General features: G+C 51.4%; 1 protein-coding gene across 1 annotated transcript; it reads left to right on the plus strand.

The window, feature by feature from the left end:
* Window positions 1–441: 441 nt before the first annotated feature.
* Window positions 442–5,415, plus strand: LOC133339310 (protein Wnt-5b-like; the record flags this gene model as incomplete). The annotated part of the gene is given in 4 exon segments (XM_061547435.1): window positions 442–558; window positions 2,820–2,879; window positions 2,933–3,128; window positions 3,538–5,415. Coding segments are annotated over 4 exon segments (471 nt in total), but the record flags the coding sequence as incomplete, so codon positions are not given.
* Window positions 5,416–21,716: the final 16,301 nt, after the last annotated feature.

Consider the following 21,716-nt stretch of genomic DNA (forward strand, 5'->3'; position numbering starts at 1 on the left):
AGATGGTGGTGATAATTATGGTGGTGAAGATGGTGGTGGTAATTGTGGTGGTGAAGATGGTGGTGGTAATTGTGGTGGGGATGGTGATGATGCTGTTGGTGGTGGTGGTGGTAATTAAGGTGGTGATGATGGTGGTGGTGATGATGATGGTGGTGGTGATGATGGCGGTAGTGATGATGGGGGTGGTGATGGTGATGATGGTGGTGATGTTGGTAGTGGTAGTGATAATGGTGTTGGGGATAGCAATGGTGGTGTGATGGTGGTGTTCGTGGTAATTATGGTGATGTTGGTGCTGATAGTGGTGATGATGGCGGTGGTGGTGATAATGATCTTGGTGGTGGTGGTGATGATGATGTTGGTGGTGATGATGGTAATGATGATGGTGGTGGTGATGATGATGTTGGTGGTGACGGCTGTGGTGATCACGGCGTGGCACTGCAGGCGGTGTACAGCCTAGCGGACGTCGCGTGCAAGTGCCACGGCGTGTCGGGCTCCTGCTCGCTCAAGACCTGCTGGCTGCAGCTCGCCGACTTCCGTCGAGTCGGGGACCGCCTCAAGGTGAGCGCAGCTGCCCAGAGGGGGTGGAGCGTGCAGGCGGTGACACTGCAGAGGGTGAGAGGCGAAGTGAGGCCACGGGGCCTCGGTTCATTCCATGCGCCACGGTGTCTGTCGCGCCAACCTCGTCACTTCATGCGATTTTACGCGGACCGTGTGGACGTGTGTTTATAATAATAGAATCAAACCCGAGCTGACTGAGACCCATCCTCTCTGGGTTTGGGACTGCAGTTGGACCAGTGGCCACATTGCCGGGTGCACAATGGGCGATTGGTCGTGGGTGGCGAGGATGGAGCAATCCACCGTCGGTTCGGTTCACAGCCATGAGTTTCCTCATGCGCTTCCTTCGTCTGACAAGATATTTTTTCCCAATATCGTGCAAATTTTCCACAGTTTATTTTTGCTTGTGTAGTGTCAACGATTCAGAGACAAAGTTTCTAGGAGGGACTTTCTTCATTAACAACTTCACTGTCTCGTCCACACACTCTCCACTGTAGCTCAACCTCGCCTGTACACAACCCTAGCCGTCAAACACTGACGGCACTGACTGAGATAGCCAACTACTCTCCTTCGAGCGCAACATCTAGCGAAGATGGCAGCGACGACGGCGACGAGATGAGAGCGACAACGAGACGAGTCCACTCCTAGAACCGGCAGCCACGAGCCCCCCCCCCCCCTGCTTTCGGCTCCTTTTATGCTCCCCAGCGCGGCCTGGCTCCGCCCTGACCGCGCCTCCCTTCTCGAACTCGCTAGCAGGTTCCAGGGGCCTCCGAATGTGATCCTCCGTGACCCTTGCCCCAGTTCCTCCGCCTGCCCACACCCCGTGCACGCCCTCACCGGCGTGTGCGCTGTCTGTCCACCACAGTTGCCGCTGCTGTCCACCAGCCGGCGCTATTACACTACACTTGGATAATTATCTATAGGACAGATACAAATCTATAGAGATAGTGAGCAATTCACGAATCTATAGAGATGCCGTGCTACTCATTACCCGGATGAAAGTTATTAATGCCCCTTGTGAACTGCACTTTAATTCTTTAATGAATGCATTTTGGATGTAGCTAACGAACGAGACATCATGAGCAATGATGATACATCAGCTGCACGTGACACTTATCACCAGAATTTTACGAGGCATCTTGCCTTGGTTGTGAGAAATTGCCATTCGGAACCAAAGACAATGATGGTGTGCTTCTATACAGCTATCATTCAGTTCCTCACCTCCTCCATCACCGTCTGGTACGCTGCTGCAACTGCCAAAGACAAGAGCAGACTGCAGCGTATCATCCGCACTGCTGAGAAGGTGATTGGCTGTAATCTACCAACCCTTGAGGACCTGCACACTTTGAGGACCCTGAAGCGAGCGAGGAAGATTGCGGACGATTCCTCGCACCCTGGATACTCTCTGTTCCAGCTACTCCCCTCCGGCAGAAGGCTGCGGTCCATCAAGACCAAAACCTCACGTCATAAAAACAGTTTTTTCCCATCTGCTGTTGGCCTCCTCAACAAGGCCAAGGGCTTAAAATGACTTTTACACTTAAAATGACTGTTACACTTACTATAACATTTTATCTACATAATTACACCTTTCCATACTTACAACGTGTAATCTTATTTGTATTTTGTATTTTAAGATTGTTTAATACGGCTAATTAACATTTTACATTCGCATTTTATAAGGTCTACTTATTCATAATTTTAAAGATTTTAGCCCTTTGGTATTACTTATACTTTGTAACGTTAGTATAGTTAGAGTGTATACCTTTTATAAAGTTAAGATTCCTACTTGTTCAATGTATGCACCGTCCCGCCATAGTGAATTCCTTGTTTGTGCAAACTTACATGGCGATTAAAACCGTTTCTGATTCTGATTCTGAACGCTGCAGCTAGCAGTGCATCAACCTGTGTCAAAGGAATAATCCCAGGGAGATGACGTCGCTGAACACCGCTGGTGCACAGCCTGCAGTAGGCCTCGCTCTACACACTGGGCACGCAACTTCCAATAGAAAACAATGGGCCACTGTCATGTCTGTGATGGAGCCGATCGCCACCGGGACGCATTCGCCGGGAGGGCCCCTGCAACCATAGCCTAGTGGTGGCGCTAGGCCCAAGCAAACCGAGCAAACACACGCCAGGGTCCCAAGCAGCTCGGGGGGCCCCAGATGAACTCAATAACCACTCGGCTCCTCCTCACCTGTCACGCGCTATGACGACGATGATGATGACGACGATAACGACGACGACGACCGTGGTGGCGCCTGCAGGAAAAGTACGACGGAGGTGCTGCCATGAGGTGGTGAGCCGCAAAGGGAGCGGTGGCGCTGGTGCCGCTGGTGGCGCCGGTGGCGGCGGCGGCGGCGGGCGGTCGTCTCCGCAGCTGGAGCCCGTGAACGGGCGCTTCACGCCGCCCACGCAGGACGACCTCGTCTACTTGGACGCGAGCCCCGACTACTGCACGTACGACGAGACGCGCGGCATCGCCGGCACGGTGGCGCGCCAGTGCAACCGCACGTCCGAGGGCACCGACGGTTGCGAGCTCATGTGCTGTGGCAGAGGATACGACCACTACAAAGGTGACAAAATCCTTGCATTTTCCCTTCGCTGTCTCTGTCGCATTTGAGTGTAAGCAAATTTCTGGAATAAGGGAAAGTTAATTTTTTGTTCAAATATGGTGCGGCTGAAACTCGACTTCGAGCCCATGATCCAAAAGGTGCCGGCTCATTGACCCTGACACAGCCACTACGATTCAGCCAAGCCACTCGGCTAGCTGCAGAAGCTTAAACTTATCTCGCTCCCATACGGATTCTTCATCTGGTGACGTAACGGTGATCGCATGAATTGGGATAAAAATTGGGGACATATAATGACAACAACAACAACAAATTATCTCTCCGGCGTGCGTTCGGGGGTCGGTACCACACGTTCGCCCGGCACGATGTCTGACGTTTCGCCTCACGCCCGCTGCATTCCCCTCCTCCCCAGCCACGGTGGTAGAGCGATGCCACTGCAAGTTCCACTGGTGCTGCTACGTCAAGTGCAGGATGTGCACAGAGATCGTCGACCGATTCGTCTGCAAGTAGCCGGCACGGCCCCCACGGCTCCCACGGCCCCCACGGCCCCACGGCCCCTACGGCCGCCCCGGTTTGGCCGAGCGACGCCGTGGCCCCAGCGCCCTCCCGCCCCGGCGTCTCCACGTCGCCAGAACCCCAACGCCTTCTCTCTCGACGGGCCGGACGTCAATAATGCAGCCGGCCCGCACGCAAACCCCCACTCGGCGTCAGCCACGAGCCCGGCGCGTGGCTTCAGCTGCGGACTGGCTGCTACTCGTCGCGTGCCACCTGCAGCTCCGGGCTAGCAGCGACTCGGACAAGATTTCTACACCCGGTACACCACATCCATCGGCTACCAGTCACGTGCCACCTGCAGCTCCGGGCTAGCAGCGACTCGGACAAGATTTCTACACCCGGTACACCACATCCATTGGCTACCAGTCACGTGCCACCTGCAGCTCCGGGCTAGCAGCGACTCGGACAAGATTTCTACACCCGGTACACCACATCCATTGGCTACCAGTCACGTGCCACCTGCAGCTCCGGGCTAGCAGCGACTCGGACAAGATTTCTACACCTGGTACACCACATCCATCGGCTACCAGTCACGTGCCACCTGCAGCTCCGGGCTAGCAGCGACTCGGACAAGATTTCTACACCCGGCACACCACATCCATCGGCTACCAGTCACGTGCCACCTGCAGCTCCGGGCTAGCAGCGACTCGGACAAGATTTCTACACCCGGCACACCACATCCATCGGCTACCAGTCACGTGCCACCTGCTACTCCAGTCTACTAGTGACCCGGAAGATATTCAGCAAGAAATTGAAGCCCCCGGTGTTATCGCAACAACAGAAAGGCTCAGGTTACCGTCGCCTGTATTATTATTATTGTAATTATCGTCGCTATTATTTGTGGCACTGTTTTTTGTTGTTGTTGCAACTCGACTGAGAAAGTTGATTGGTCTATAAACTGGCAGCAGCTACTGCCTTGCCTTTTTTGGTGTCGCCAAAAGCCAACATCTGAAGGGGCCAGGATATCAACCAACACCAGCCGTCGGCTACCTCCGGCTGCCCCCCGGCGTTCTGAAGGCACCACGTTGTGAAATGCCTTCTCCAACTGTGAGTCGTTCAGTCATGAGCTGGCGCCCCCCTCCCCGCCCCTCTCTCTCTCTGCTCCGGAGAGGGCCTCCATTCCAAACACTTGAAACGGCCATTGGGGGCTTAACTTCAGCCCGGATCTGTCCGGGGATTAGCGACCCATAAAATATTTCCCCACCCGGCACACCACATCCAGTATCTATATATCTCTCTTGCTACGGCCGTGGCTACCCACCTACTGCTCCGGTCTACCGGCGACCCACCGGCAGATATTCGGTGCGCAATCGAGGAACCCGGTTGCGACGAACACATTGCCCGCTGTGAGGCAGCGCGAACGGCGTTCACTTGCGGCGAGGCGTTTGCGACGCCGCCGCCACTTCCGCCAGGTGCCCGGGGACACTCGCGACAGCTTCGCTCTGGCGACCGTCGGCAGATGGTAGACGGCCGTTCTGTCGCGAGCTGCTGTTGGCGACGTCGCCCATGGGGGAGAGCGCCGAGCCGGTCGGCTGCAAGCGGTCGGTCGACGTTTTTCCAGTCGCCGCTGTGTACGAGGGAGAGGCGTCACCCGCTGTCGATATTTTTTTTCGTCCGTCAGACTGTGAAACGCGGTTGGACTTGCGCGGCGCTGCGGCGGGTGGAGAGCGACTTACTCGCGAGGTCAAACACCGAGGTCGGGGGTCGTCAGAAGCCCAACATCATCATCATCATCCTTCCAGGCTTATTAAAATGAGTACCGCTTTGTGGGAAGTCAACAAACGGTAGTCCCGTGGAGAGACTGATGCCCCCCCCCCCCACACTCCTCCTGCATGGAAATGTGAATTTAGTCCACTGGCTCAGGGCCACCAATTGATGTGACGGGCCCCACCATCTTGCTCGTCTGCTCGAGCAGGGAGACACTCCTGGACGCTTAAAAGTGTTTTTGTCTTTCAAGAACAACGGAAAACCATCGTCAACGGGGCTCAATCGGGATCCGTCGTGGGCACGTTGTGATGAGCTATCGGTGAGCTGCGGTTTGAAAATATGGAAGGGATCGTTGTACAAACATTTTTTGTCGCTCACATTCTTAACTTATCGAGCCGAATTTAATCTTGGAAAGTATAAAATTCCTGCATGGCAACAGCCGTTTCAAATACACAATGTGTCTATATGTAATTGTATGCATGCTAACTAACAGTATGTAGGAGACGGTATATACTGTGTACGACAAGTTTCTTAAATCCCTTCCTCGCCCACCCCAGCCAGCAGTAGGCGGTGGGGTACAGTGTGGGTAACTCCCCCACCTCTTTCAAATCGTCTGGCCGCTGCGGTAGCGTGGGAGCAGGACCCTTGAGAGGCGTTTCTCTGGAGCTCCCACTAGCGGAGAGACCCTTCCACCAGCAGTGGTCTGAGCAGGCAATTGCAGGGCAGCGCCTTGGGCGCCACGGTGGCGAGATGTTATCTCCATCGCCTGGTGTGCAGGAGGTCGTGTGTTCGATCCCGACCCTGACACCTGCTGCTGTATATTTGCAGTTTGCGCGTCTCTCCACCAATGGCCACGTGGATTTTGATCCGTGTCCTCGGGTTTTTTCCCTCCACGTTGAGAATGAACATCACGAGTACAGAGGATTTGGCTTTTATAAATTCCCACCTGATAGGTCACTTCGTTGAGCTATCATTTGTGGCCAGGTCGCTTCTGAAAAAGGGATAAACAGCTGAGTGGGCCTTACATGGTAAAATCAAATAAATATGTAAATAGCAAAAATAAAAAAAATACTTTGCCACCCCTTACTCTGTACAAGGGGCAGTCAACAATATGGAGAATGAGAAGCACGGTATTTGTAAGCTTCATTTACAAGACCCCCTCTATTATGTCCCAAACACAACGGTGACGTGCGCGATTGCGTTACCATGCTGTACACAGTTAACCGTGGGGTATGTACGTGCGTCAAGTCACGACCTGTTCTCACAACTTATTGAATGCCTCTTGTTTAAATACATTCATATCCTGCCGAGGGATGGCGGCGTGGAGCGGTGGCACAGTGGTTGGCACACCGTGCTATGAATCCAGCAACCTGAGATTGATGCCCGGGGTCAAGGCGAATTGACCGACTTCAACTCGCCAATACCGCACTGACCAGAAGTGGTGAAACGCGGACAAACGACCCCTATGACCGACTCGGGTGTGCGGAAGCCATTCATCCCAAAGCGCTGAACATTATCTTCATCATTATCATCTTCATTATTATTATGACGTATCCTGTATAAAACATCAACTTGGCACACACACATTGTGAATATTGGACTCCTACGCACGGACGCACGCACGCACGCAGTCACCCTCTCAGGCAAACGTACCCACAGTCACCCCCTCAGGCACACAGACTCACCCACAGTCACCCCCGTTTTGGACGTCTTGTTGTTTGCATGGATGGTCTCTCGTACCCGCCGTGCAACCGCTACTGTGTATAAAAACTTATAATTTGTATTTCATTGTACCAGGTCAGGCTCCACTGAGCTGTGTAGCTCTTCTTCAGAAGCGACCTGGTCAACACAAACGAGAGCTCAACGAAATGGCTCATCATCATCACGTGGGAATGCATCGCAGCCAAATACTCTAAACGCGTGATGTTGGTTCTAAACGTGGAGAAAAAACCGGAGGACCGGGAGAACAAACCTACGTGACCACGGGGAGAGAGACGTGCAAACTACAACTATGCAGCAGGCGTCAGGGTCGGGATCGAACCCACGACCTCCTGTGTATAAAAATCCACACTACTCGAGTAACCCTGAAACAGGTGAAGCTTGCGAAATAAAGCGGCCTAGTTTCAGAGAACACGACTCTCTCCCCGTGCGTTCACTTCACATCGCTCGATACGGCATTAGGAATTGTGAGGCCTGATTCGTGCGTTTGGCAGAAATCATCATGGCCGAGTATGTTGCACCTACTACCCAGGGTCCCAATTCGACAAGTGACGCCGCAAGTTACTAAATTGGGGATTATAAAGTTTAACACGTAGTAGCAGGCTTTCACGACCAATATCCATGAGAGGTTCTTTTTTGGGTTCGATCGCGTAAATATAAATGTGTCGGTGAACCCCCCACCACCCCACACAGCCAATCAGTAAGGTGTGCCATGTAAACAAAACATGCCAATTAGTTACCAGCTCGGCACACCGGTGTGTTGGAGAGTAAACCCACTACAGCATTTACCATTTGAGTGCCGTGACGTTTCGCTGGTAATGACAACAACGGGCAGCATCATCAGGCGACAGCCAGAGTTGTGGAGAAATCCTCCTCCTGTTTTGGTCTTAAATAGACAGGGGGTGTGATGACGTCACTTGTGAGCCAAGCAAGTGCGAAGAGCTGGGTGGGGGGTGTTAAATGTATTCATATAAATTACTACGGATATCTATTATTGGTTGGGTTATTCACATTTAACCCACACATAATGTGCATTGTGTATGATGTATGTACATCCTGCCGTTTTGAGTCCAACAATCGCAATACGTGCTATTGGCTGCTCACAGTTAATCACCATCGACGTATGGTGACCTGTATAGGCACGCACTTAAACCCAGCGTCGTGTAACTTGATAATAATACACAGCAGCAGCAGCGGCGGCGGCGGCGGCGATCATCGCCCCCTACTCGCAGACTCACGGCCCCAGGTCACTGCAGGCATGAGGCTCATCCTGGTCTCTGGAGTTGTCTCACCAGCTGGCTAAGCAAAGAAAATCTCAACTTGAAACTTTGGTTTTTAAGTAAAAAGGCGTCGATTCGGCAATTGTTTTTTGTTCGCGTGCCAAACTCGCCCCTCGGCCACCACGTGAAGTTCTCCGTCGTGTCCGCCAGCTTGTGATTGGTCCACGTGAGGTTTTGTCACGGCCGTGGGCTAATTGAGGGCACTGCCGCCTACCTGGAAATGAAATAACAAACCCCCCGTGGAGTATAAGGTCGCATATCCGACTCCCTTTATACTGGTAAAGGTAATGGGGTATAGGTACTGGGTATAGGTACTGGGTATAGGTAAAGGGTACAGGTAATGGTATAGGTACTGGCTACAGGTAATGGGGTATAGGTACTGGGTACAGGCAATGGGGTATAGGTACTGGGTATAGGTACTGGGTACAGGTACTGGGTACAGGTAATGGGTATAGGTACTGGGTACAGGCAATGGGGTATATGTACTGGGTATAGGTACTGGGGTTTAGGTACTGGGTATAAGTAATGGGGTATAGGTACTGGGTATAGATACTGGGGTTAAGATACTGAGTTATAGATACTGGGTATAGGTACTGGGTTTAGGTACTGGGTATAGATACTGGGTATAGATACTGGGTATAGGTACTGGGTATAGGTACTGGGGTTTAGGTACTGAGTTATAGATACTGAGTTATAGACACTGGGTATAGGTACTGGGTATAGATGCTGGGTATAGATGCTGGGTATAGGTACTGGGAATAGATGCTGGATATAGATACTGGGTATAGATTACTGCGGGTTAGGTACTGAGTTATAGATACTGAGTTATAGATACTGGGTATAAGTACTGGTATAGATGCTGGGTATAGATGCGGGGTAGAATACTGGGGTTTAGGTACTGGGAAAGGATGATAGAAAGGAGACTGAGGAAGCGGTGGATATTGACGAGAGTCAGTTTGGATTCAGACAGGGAAGGTCAACAATGGATGCAATCTTTGCTCTGAGAGCATTGATGGAGAATTCAGAGAGAAGAAACGGGACTTGCATGTGGTGTTTAGTGATCTAGAGAAAGCGTACGACAGGGGTGGCTAGAGAGCTCATCTGTGGTGTATGAGAAGAGGTATTCCTGGAGGTATATGTCCAGCTGATCCAGGGTGTGTATGAAGGAGGGAAAATGCACGTGGGAAGCAGCAGTGGGGTGTCGAAGACCTTTCAAGTCACAACGGGAGTGAAGCGAGGTTGCACCGAGCCTCTTTCCTGTTCATCCTGGTGCTGGACACACTAATGAGAGATATTCAGAGGGAGAGTAGTGAAAGATGATTTTAAGATCTGGGTGCAAAAGATTGAAGTGAATGGGTTGAGGATCAGTCGGACAAAGACGGAGTACATGGTGGCAAATGTCAAGTGGAAATAATGCAGGAGGGGTATTGCAAATTGGAAGTGACCAGTGAATGAAGACGAACGAGTTTAAGTAGCTGGGTAGAACGATGTGGTGCTGAAGGATCACTAGAAGGAGGAGAGATGAGAACAAGAGCAAGGGCTGGGTAGCTGACATGGCGAGAGATGAGAACAAGAACAAGGGCTGGGTAGCTGACATGGTGAGAGATGAGAACAACAGCAAGGGCTGGGTAGCTTGACATGGTGAGAGGTGAGAACAACAGCAAGGGCTGGGTAGCTGACATGGCGAGAGATGAGAACAACAGCAAGGGGCTGGGTAGCTGACATGGTGAGAGATGAGAACAACAGCAAGGGCTGGGTAGCTGACATGGTGAAGGTGAGAAACAACAGCAAGGGCTGGGTAGCTGACATGGCGAGAGATGAGAAGAACAGCAAGGGCTGGGTAGCTTGACATGGTGAGAGGTGAGAACAACAGCAAGGGCTGGGTAGCTGACATTGGCGAGAGATGAGAACAGCAGCAAGGGCTGGGTAGCTGACATGGTGAGAGATGACAACAAGAACAAGGGCTGGGTAGCTGACATGGCGAGAGATGAGAACAACAGCAAGGGCTGGGTAGCTGACATGGTGAGAGATGACCGGTGTGGTGTGCGATAAGAGGGCACCCACGGTGGTGGGGGCGGTGCTGTTGTATGGGGCCGAGAAAGAGAGATGAGGATGTTGCGGTGGAGTGTTGGGTTTAACAAGGACAGGGTGAGAAATGGATTAGTGAGAGGAAGACTCAAGGTGGTAGAAATCACAGAGCAGATGAGAGAGGAAAGGCTGTGGGCTTGGTTCGGTCATGTGGAGCGACAACGGGAAATTATGTGGGTCAGAAGGTGCAAGTGATGCAAGTGGAAGGAAAGAGATCAAGAGGAAGTCAGAAGAAGAGGTGGGGCGATGTGGTTCCGATCGGACATTGGTCGCCCGAGGAGCGGAAGGAGAGATGGCGCAGGGCAGGGCAGCGTGAGAAGGTTGGCAAGGACAGCGGAACACACCGGCATGAGTGAGGCAAGCGCGTGCGGAAGAAGAAGGTACAAATACTAGGCTATACATACTGGGGTATAGGTACTGGGGTATAGGTACTGGGGTATAGGTACTGGGGTATAGGTAATGGGTATAGGTACTGGGGTATAGGTCCTGGGGTATAGGTACTGGGTATAGGGACTGGGTATAAGTTACTGGGGTATAGGTAATGGGTAAGTACTGGGGGTATAGGTACTGGGGTATAGGTACTGGGTATAGGTACTGGTATAGGTACTGGGGTATAGGTAACGGGTATAGGTAATTGGGGTATAGGCACTGGGGTATAGGTACGGGGTATAGATAACGGGTATAGGTCCTGTTATTAGGTACTGGGGTTAGAGGTATGCGGCACATGTGGGCATGTGAAAAGGTTACATAAGTGAACGCCTGTACAACAATGCATTGCGTCGAGCACGCGGGCCCGTGCTACCGAGGCGAGCGGACGCTCTCGAGGCGAGGGCCTTTGCCGCGTGCGCGACCATCGCTGATGCGCGTCGACAGCGCGTCGACACGCAGCAGCGACGAGCAAAGCGCCGCACCGGCGGGCGTCAGATCGAGGTTGCGCGTGGGCGCTTCATCGGCGTCGGGTCGGATGTGCGACGCTTTGCGCCGTCTCCCGTTTGGGCCGGCGACCATCCTCGCGTCTGACTATTTGTGGTGGAGCCATCCGTCCGCGTGGTTCCATTTTCACAATGCAGAAGTACTTTGCGGGTGTTTTTTGTTAGTATCAACATTGTACGGTTTAGTAAAAGCAGGTATTTATTTACTCCGGTTTTGTTGTTGTTTTCTTTACGCCGCGTTTACAGATACTGACTAGCATTCACTTACAGCATCTGTGAGTATTATCGGCCCCTTTCGCAGACCATACTGTTTATTTTTCGATTTAAAGCTTTCGTGACTGCAGGGATTCATCTTCTTGGTTCTTTCGGTAAAGTCACGTAGAAGGGAAGTAATAAATAATAAAAATAAAACATAATAAAACAATTCTCACGACGTTTTTCGGCCACAACGCAAGCACGGCTGCTTGCGTTTTATTACTTCCCTTCTACGTGACTTTACCGAAAGAACCAAGAACATACTGTTTATATTGCGCGAGGCAGACAGTACTACCTGCCTTGATTTATCTTTCTTTTCTATACGTTTAATATATGCAAGGGTTTTGTATATGTCAATTAAAGTGTTCGCATATTATCTCAAAGAAGATCAAAGTTTTCTATTTTATCGCTGTGATATCGCGATGGATTAAAAGTTTATATTAATATACGTAGACGATGTGTTGGGTTTTATTTTAATGGAAGGTCTGGGGATGGTTGTAGCCCTAAAAGCAACGCTTTTTTGTACAATTCTCGACTGGATTCAATCTACAAGTGAAACGAATCATAAACGAACGAGCGACTCGCTAAGAGGCAAGCCACTCCACGGAGAGCGGAGTTCGGGGTAAGGTTACAATTCGTAGGGGAAAAAGAGAAATTGGATGGGAGGGGGACGAGAGGAGGGAGAGGAGAGAGAGTGGGGAATTGAGAGAGAGTGGGGAATGAGAGAGAGTGGGGAATGAAGAGAGATTTGGGAAAAAAAGCAAGTGGGGAATGAGAGAGAGAGGTGGGGAATGAGAGAGAGTGGGGAATGAAAGCAAGTGGGGAATGAGAGAGAGAGTGGGGAATGAGAGAGAGTGGGGAATGAAAGCAAGTGGGGAATGAGAGAGAGAGTGGGGAATGAGAGAGAGTGGGGCATGAAAGACAAGTGGGGAATGAGAGAGAGAGTGGGGAATGAGAGAGAGTGGGGAATGAAAGCAAGTGGGGAATGAGAGAGAGTGGGGGAATGAGGGAGAGTAGTGGGGAATGAGAGAGAGAAAGTGGGGAATGAGAGAGATTGGGGAATGAGAGAGAGAGTGGGGAATGAGAGAGAGTGGGGAATGAGAGAGAGTGGGGAATAAAAGCAAGTGGGGAATGAGAGAGAGCGGGGAATGAGAGAGAGTGGGGAATGAAAGCAAGTGGGAATGAGAGAGAGAGTGGGGAATGAGAGAGAGAGTGGGGAATGAGAGAGAGTGGGGAATGAAAGAGAGCGAGTGGGGAATGAGAGAGAGAGTGGGGAATGAAGAGAGCGAGTGGGAATGAAAGAGGCGAGTGGGGAATGAAAGAGAGAGTGTGGACATGAAAGCAAGTTGGGGAATGAGAGAGAGAGTGGTGAATGAAAGAGAGCGAGTGGGGAATGAGAGAGAGTGGGGAATGAAAGAGAGCGAGTGGTGAATGAGAGAGAGAGTGGGGAATAGAAAGAGAGCGAATGGGGAATGAGGGAGAGTGGGGAATGAGGGAGAGAGTGGGGAATGAAGAGAGGTGTGGGAATGAAAGAGAGCGAGTGGGTAATGAGAGAGAGTGGGGAATGAAAAGAGAGCGAGTGGGGAATGAGAGAGAGAGTGGGGAATGAAGAGAGCGAGTGGGGAATGAGGGAGGAGTGGGGAAATAGAGGGGAGAGAGTTGGGAATGAGAGGAAACGGATGGAGAAGGAGCGGAGAAACGGGAGTCCAATTGTTTTTCAGAATCAGCATCTGTGTTTATACTCGAAAATCCGATGAAGCTATGACGCTCTTTTTGCAATATGTGTCTGTGGCGAAGAGGCTCGGAAGGGGCTGCTTAGGGGCCTCGACGCTGTTGCTGCACGGAGGACCAAGACTCTGTGCGAGGGGCAGCACTCGATCCCATCATATACAGAAGGGACAGATGGAGATTAGCCAACTCGTTGCCGTTACCGCATTCTCGATTTGGGCGTAGTGGGAGCTGCCCCAGGGTGGGACACCTCCCACCAGGATGCGGCACCTCCCACCAGGATGGGGCACCTCCCACCACGCTCACGGGAAGGGAGTTTAGGAACATTTGTCGAGACGTTAACTCCCCGCCTGGTGTGCAGGAGGTCTGGGCTCGATCCCGACCCTGACGCCTGCTCTATATTTGGAGGTTGCGTGTCTCTCTCTCTCATCATCATCACGGTGGCTAGGAGATGTTAACTATCTCGCCTGGTCTATAGGAGGTCGTGGGCTCGATCCCAACCCTGACGCCTGCTGCTGTATATTTGGAGTTTGCGGTCTCTCTCTCTCTCTCCCCGTGTCGCGTGAGTTTGTCTCCCGGTTCTCCGGGTTTTCGCCCTCCACATTTAGAATCACGTCACGCGTTTGGACTATTTGGCTGCCATAAAATTTCCACACGTGACAATAAGCCACTTCGTTGAGCTACAAGAATTAAGGCCATATCGCTCCTGAAAAAAAACCTACGTATCAGTGGGCCTTACCTGGCAATGCAAACATTCATAACGCAAACATTGGGGGGGCTGCGTATTGTAATCCGGGAGGCGTGTGCGAGTGTGCGTGACCACCTCTGTGCAGCCGTTCTGGACACCGGCCACGGGTTTGGGGGCGTGCGTCGTCTGTCTTACGTTGCGTGGCGTCTTATATCCGAAGAATCCGGTCAAATGTAATGGGGGTAGGGAGCCGTGCTATGGGGAGGGGTGGTGGTTGGTGGGCGTGGAACACAGAGAGAAAGGTTTGCGACGTACGGCGAAACTAAATAGGCGCTACCGCAGCGCCAGAGCCCTGCGCGTTTTATTGGTGGATGTGGATTCGAACGACGCGGCTCGCTTTCATTTTTACCGCGCGCTGTTAAAAATCTAGGTCAGGTTTCTTTTTTTTGGTCACATTCCCCAAAACCAGGTGTCGCCAGTAAACCACCGCCACACCACCAGCCGCCCCCCCCCGCTCCGACTTTTGCGAAACACGCCACCGTTTTTGTGCGTGTTACCCACACTGCTCCCCCACACACAGACCTCGCTCTTGCTCTCGACACACACACCTGTGGCCCCTCGACAACGGCCACACACACTCACACAGACACCTGTGGCCCACACACACACACAGACACCTGTGGGCCACACACACACACACACACAGACACCTGTGGGTCACACACACACACACACAGAAACCTGTGGGCCCACACACACACACAGAACCTGTGGGTCACACACACAGACACCTGTAGGTCACACACACACAGACACCTGTGGGCCACACACACACACAGACACCTGTGGGTCACACACACAGACACCTGTGGGTCGCACACACACACAGACACCTGTGGGCCACACACACATACACCTGTGGGTCACACACACACACAGACACCTGTGGGTCACACACACACACAGACACCTGTGGGTCACACACACACACACTTGTGGGCCACACACACACACAGACACCTGTGGGTCACACACACACTTGTGGGCCACACACACACACAGACACCTGTGGTCACACACACACACAGACACCTGTGGGCCACACACACACACACAGACACCTGTGGGTCACACACACACACAGACACCTGTGGGTCACACACACACACACACACACCTGTGGGGTCACACACACACACACAGACACCTGTGGGTCACACACACACACACCTGTGGGTCACACACACACACACACCTGTGGGTCACACACACACACACACCTGTGGGTCACACACACACACAGACACCTGTGGGTCACACACACACCTGTGGGTCACACACACACAGACACTTGTGGGCCACACACACAGACACCTGTGGGTCACACACACATACACCTGTGGGTCACACACACAGACACCTGTGGGTCACACACACACACAGACACCTGTGGGTCACACACACACACAGACACCTGTGGGTCACACACACACACAGAACCTTGGGTCACACACACACACAGACACCTGTGGGTCACACACACACACACACCTGTGGGTCACACACACACCACACACACCTGTGGGTCACACACACACAGACACTTGTGGGCCACACACACAGACACCTGTGGGTCACACACACACACAGACACCTGTGGGGTCACACACACAGACACCTGTGGGTCACACACACACACAGACAGCCTGTGGGTCACACACACACACAGACACCTGTGGTCACACACACACACACAAACACCTGTGGGTCACACACACAGACACCTGTGGGTCACACACACACCACACACTTGTGGGTCACACACACACGCACAGACACACTGTGGGTCACACACAGACACTTGTGGTTACACACACTCACCTGTGGGTCACACACACAGACACCTGTGGGTCACACACACACACAGACACCTGTGGGTCACACACACACAGACACCTGTGGGTCACACACACAGACACCTGTGGGTCACACACACAGCACCTGTGGGGTCACACACACACACATTTGTGGTCACACACACACGCACAGACACCTGTGGGTCACACACACACACACAAACACTTGTGGGTTACACACACTCACCTGTGGGTCACACACACACACACACCTGTGGTCACACACACAACACAGACACCTGTGGGTCACACACACACACAGACACCTGTGGGTCACACCCCACACACGCAGTTAAGTTAACAAATTTTAACTGGCGTCAAATTGTACAATTTGGCGCATGCAGCCGGCCACGACGGAGCTTTGAAGATGAGAATTGTCTCGTTGCAACAACGGCCCAGCGAATCGTTTCAAAAGCATCCGATTCACTTGATACTTTAAGCCTGCTGCTGTGGTCCGAGTTTATAAGGGATGATATTTATTTTATTTTAAAGGGCACCGGACGGGATGGAGGGGGGGGGGGTTTGTGAATCAGCCAGAGTCTCTCTTATTCCTTTTACGACACACGGAGGGTGAGTCAGTGGGGAATTGTCGGGGGATATTTGGTAGCCTCATGGGCTCGCAAAAGGTCTCACAAAGCCACGGCCGAACGGGATGGCACAACAGGATAGGATGTGCAGTATGTGTGTGCGTGTGTGTGTGTGATGTGCAGTCGACTCAGCCTCAAATGAGTACCCGGTGCGTAAACATCGCCACTGGGGAGACAAAGTCGGCCGGGCGTGGTGCTGCCCATCCACCCCGTCGTGTGCCGTGCCGGCCTGCATAGGTGCTGCTCGCTAGCAGCACTTGCCCTACAGTCTGTTCAGGCTACACGATGGGTCTTGTTTTGTCCTGTGATGTGGCAGTACGTGTGAATGTACGTGTGTGTGTGTATGTGTGTGTGTGTGAAATCAAAGTAAAGCAACAACAAAAACACGTCAGCAAGGTTACGTTTGCCACGCAAAGCAGCGCCGACGCAAAAAAATAAACCTGATTTTGTTTGGACTGAGAAAACCTCCAAGGATCATGGAATCTCAAGACTCGCTTGCAAGAGGGTTCTACTCTGGATATTTGACCATTTGGCACGCTTTTCCCTGCTTCTCCACATCAACACATTACAGTTTTGTATAGTCAAAACCCCCTCTTGGGCTTTCAGGCTTAAATTATGGATCTAGTGAAAAACGTCTGGAAATTAATGTGTTTGTGTGTTGAATTACATGGCGGCAAATATGTTCAGGAGCTCAGTGGCAATTGTCGAGGTCTGCTGACCACAAGAGGGCTGACAGAGAGTTAGTGTCGTTTTGCTCTCCCTCCTCTGTTGAAGGAGCACGGACTACGGTAGATGATTAACTCCTGAATGTGGCCCATCGCCTGTGTGTTGCATGACCACAGGCGCACTCCTCTGGCTTGCCCTTAAATTGTCCCTCCGCGGAGGATAAGTGCGCATCGACCTCCCCCGTGTGACGTTCTGATGCCGTGATGTTCCACCGGCGTCTTCGAGGAGGAATGTCAAAGCCTGGAGGAGCGATGACGTTTGGGTCCCGGACGAGGAGGGGTTCGTTCCGGACGTCCGGCCGTTGTCCCACTCTGTTCCGCCAGCAGCGGCGTTCTGCAGGTTCCCGGCGATGAGATTCTAGATGGCGACAGCAGCAGCAGCAGCGCCAGCCCAGAAGGGGTGCGATCATCGGGACATCGATCGGTGGTGGCGAGGCACAGTGTGGAGTCTTGGTTGATGGGTAGGCGATTGTTGCGTTGGCAAGGGCAAGCTGAGAAAAAAAGCGATTCCATTTATTGGTCAAGATACAACTTTTGGGTACTCGGGTGAGATAGTTTCGTGTGCTTCCCGCAGCTGATTGAGGACGCTGCGACTCACGGGAAAATGGGACAGACGATGCTGAGCTGCAGCGTTGGCTAGCTGAGTGTCCCACGCTGCAACAAAAACTTTAAACAGTCTCCTGGTCGGCCTGACATTTACAGATGAAGGTTAACATGATGTCACAACATGCACGGTTTTTGATTGACATAATACGATTCTAATTGCATGGTTTAAACATTTTATTTTGAGAGTGGTAATTTTTTTTAGCAGGGGCCTGGTTAAGAAAGGCAAAACTTTATGGAAATAAAGCTCGACTGATGATAGATAGCATAACCTACAGCTACTTTTGTCAATCCACTGCTGGGAAGGCGTCTCACGCCGTCGGTCGGGCGACTACTTCACCGTGCTGGTCAGTGCGGTTGGTGAAGAGGGATATTGGGGAGGGGGGCGGGGGAATTCGTCTAGATACCTCTCAGTAACGTACTCATGTCAGCCGTGGCCAGGAATCAAGCGAAGTTCAAAGCGCAGTGCGCCAACCACTGTGCCACCACTCCCGCCCCCTCCTATAACGTACAGTGTCCCTTTTACTTATGTCGAATTCAACCGCTGGAATCAGGACCTTCCAGTGTCACGTAATTATACGCACTGATTATGTCGAAACCGCAAGGCCCCTCTCTGTGTGTTTGGAATAATAACAATAATAATGATGATGGTGGTGGTGGAAATGTTCCGTGGAAACGTCCCCTTTGCCGCGCCTCAAGAAAACCCGTGGAAAAACGTGGATCTCTCTCGAGTTTAAAGTTTCTATTTGTTGCTGAGCCCAGATGAGAACACACAAGAGGCCAGGGTGGGAGTCTCATCTGCAACAGTGCCCTGAGTCGACGAAAATTCCTAAACAAATGCCATTAATAATTCCTCATTATCTTTGGCTGCCTATAACTGACTACCCTCTTTTGTCTCTATGAAACATGACATAAAATGTGAATTAAAATAAAAAATATTATACAAATGGTTGTGTGCCGCATCTTGAGATGCGGTGATCATTGAGGCGCTGCATTGCGTTGTCATTAAATTCTTTAAAAAATAGCGTCCTGTAAAATAATCTCAATTCAAACAAGTTCATACAATTCTAACAGGTACGCATGGTCTACGAAAAACGTGTAAACCATCGCGAGTTTGGAAGGAAGTATTTAATTCGTATTTAATTAGCAGCGCGGAGGCCGACGAGCAGATGCCAGGGCAAAAAGCGCATGCCGCACATTTGTATCAACAGGCTTGCCCCTCACCATGGAAATGTGGAATTTCCACCACCGGCTCATGGCTGTAAACAGGAGATAAGAGCCGTCCTCTCAATGCTCGTTGGAGCTTGTAATCGCGTTCTTTGTGTCTTCAAGTTTTGGTCAATCCTTGGAAAAATTCGTCCGGTTTTTCTCTCGGGTAAGTCCCTCATAGCAACACACCGACTCATACGGCAGCTTCATTCAAATCGATCCTTCCACACGGGGGTTAGAGGGTGCCGCTACAGAGCTCACAAGTACACGCGTTCAACCTCAACGAGTGTGATGTGATCTCAGCGGCAGATTACAGGTACGCATCGTCATCATCATTCCTCGAAGACGCCGGTGGTGTAACCATCGACCGCATCAGAACATCTTCAACAATCCGATGCGCGCACATCACCTCCATGAAGGGAAATGTCAAGACAATCCCAGAATTGTGCCATTGTGGCCGTGCGACTCAAACTGTGGACTGTAGTAAACCCACAGAGACACAGACAGATACACACAGAGACGAGGAGACCCATAGAGATGCATTCACACACAGACGTAGAGACTCATAGAGATGTAGAGAGAGAGAGACGTAGAGACTCATAGAGATGCATTGAAGACAAGGCACAGGAGTTTGCGATTGTGGGCATGCAACCCGTACTATGGACCGTACAGCACGCCACTGCATTCTGCACTCCTTCAACAGAGGCATCACAAACTCTCTCCCGAAGCCCTCTCGCCGTGGCTATCTGTTCTGCCCCACGGCAGATATGGGGGTGTGTTTACACAGGAACTTCCTGATATGATGGTGTCGAGTTTGGTCACGTGACCAGAAAGTTACGATATTCTTTGGTTCTTTCAGTAAAGTCAACTTAAACGAAAGAACCAAAGAATGTGAATTCCTGCAGTCAGGAAAGTTTTAAGTCAAAAGGAAGTTACGAGTTAAGGGTCTCGAAGCCACGAGGCAAGGCAGGTGTTGTCAGCCATTACAAAGAGTACAAAATGGAGGCACAATTAGCGTCGCAGTGAAACGGATGCATGTGTCATTGTGGGACTTAAGAAGCATTGTCTGTAAGTTAATTTATGTTCTTATAATACTGGGAATGCTGTTATATTCTTAGGATTGCCGTTATAATGCTGTAAATGCCTTTATTATGCTGTTATATTTTTTATTATTAATGAGGCCTAGTTAACAACGAAGCCTGCCACTTGCATTATTGTGAATGTTATTTGTAGTTGGATAGTCAAGCCAGACTTGTGCCCATGTAACTTTAATGCATTCTTGAGAGCAAGGATGAAGAAGTATCTCATCCACAGTTCCGTGTTATGTGCAGCGCTGTACATTTAGGCTGCAGTGTGGTGATTACACAAAGTGACCTTATTTAACACAGAAGCTTATTATCCTGTTGTATAGCTATTCAGTGCTAATGTAGGTGCCTGGTGCATCCAGGACCAATTATTGAGATTCGTGTTCTCTAAGACAATGTTATGATGCTGCAGTGTTCATTAATTGTATTGCTATTGCAAGTATTAACAGATGCTGTATTTTGTGCTGTGTTTTTCCATCAGTTTTACCTCGTTCTATTCATTAAATACGTTGGAGTCGGATGTTCACCCTGGCTCTGAAGGTTTATTGAATGCGAGGTTAACTACTCGAATAGTGGGCAACGCAGTGCACAGCGAGGCCGAGACAATATCAGACCTCGACATCGGCCTTTAGCTCCCTGAACATAACCCTCACGCGCAACGATAGAATCATCATCACCATCAGCACGACCGCCACCGGTCTCGACGTGACAACCTCTTTACTGTGTGGGGGTTGGGACGGCTTAGAGAATAACAACACCAACAACAACAACAAACAATAATAAAATAAACCATTCAGGAAGGGACCTCTTTGTGTGTGTGTTATAGTGGCGCACGCCCACACAGCTGGGAGTGTTGCCCGGGTGAGGAAAAAGACATCGTGAATGACCTGGCTCCAGGTCGAAGTGGCGTCTGCACACTCAGGGGCAAGTACTGTTAACGAGTAGCAGCACCTACGAAGGCCGGCACGGCACACGAGGGGGTGGGGTGGCCAGCACCACACACACAAGGACAAAGATCCCCCGTATAGCCTTAGCATGCTGTTGGGCCAAGTGCTGTTAACGAGTAGCAGCACCTGCGAAGGCCGGCACGGCACACGAGGGGGTGGGGTGGCCAGCACCCACACAACACAAGGACAAAGATCCCCCGTATAGCTTAGCATGCTGTTGGGCCAAGTGCTGTTAACGAGTAGCAGCACCTGCAAAGGCCGGCACGGCACACGAGGGGGTGGCTGGCCAACACCACGCCGCCTTTGTCTCCCTCATGGCGATGTTTACACATTGCACCATGTACACATTTGAGTCTGATTCGACCTAGGAGAGGCCCAGGACCGGTTCAGATAATCATCACCGGTGTTTGCCGTGAGCGGGAATCGAACTCGGGTCGCCAGGTTTGCAGCGCAGCACGCTAACCGCTACAGCACGCTCCCCGCACACACTGTACACACACACACGCACACACGTGTACACACACACACGCGTGTACACACACACACACGCACACACGTGTACACACA

This window comes from Lethenteron reissneri, unplaced genomic scaffold (genome assembly GCF_015708825.2).
Source record: "Lethenteron reissneri isolate LAM-NWPU_2019-01 unplaced genomic scaffold, ASM1570882v1 scaffold_1776, whole genome shotgun sequence".
Classification (NCBI taxonomy): domain Eukaryota; kingdom Metazoa; phylum Chordata; class Hyperoartia; order Petromyzontiformes; family Petromyzontidae; genus Lethenteron; species Lethenteron reissneri.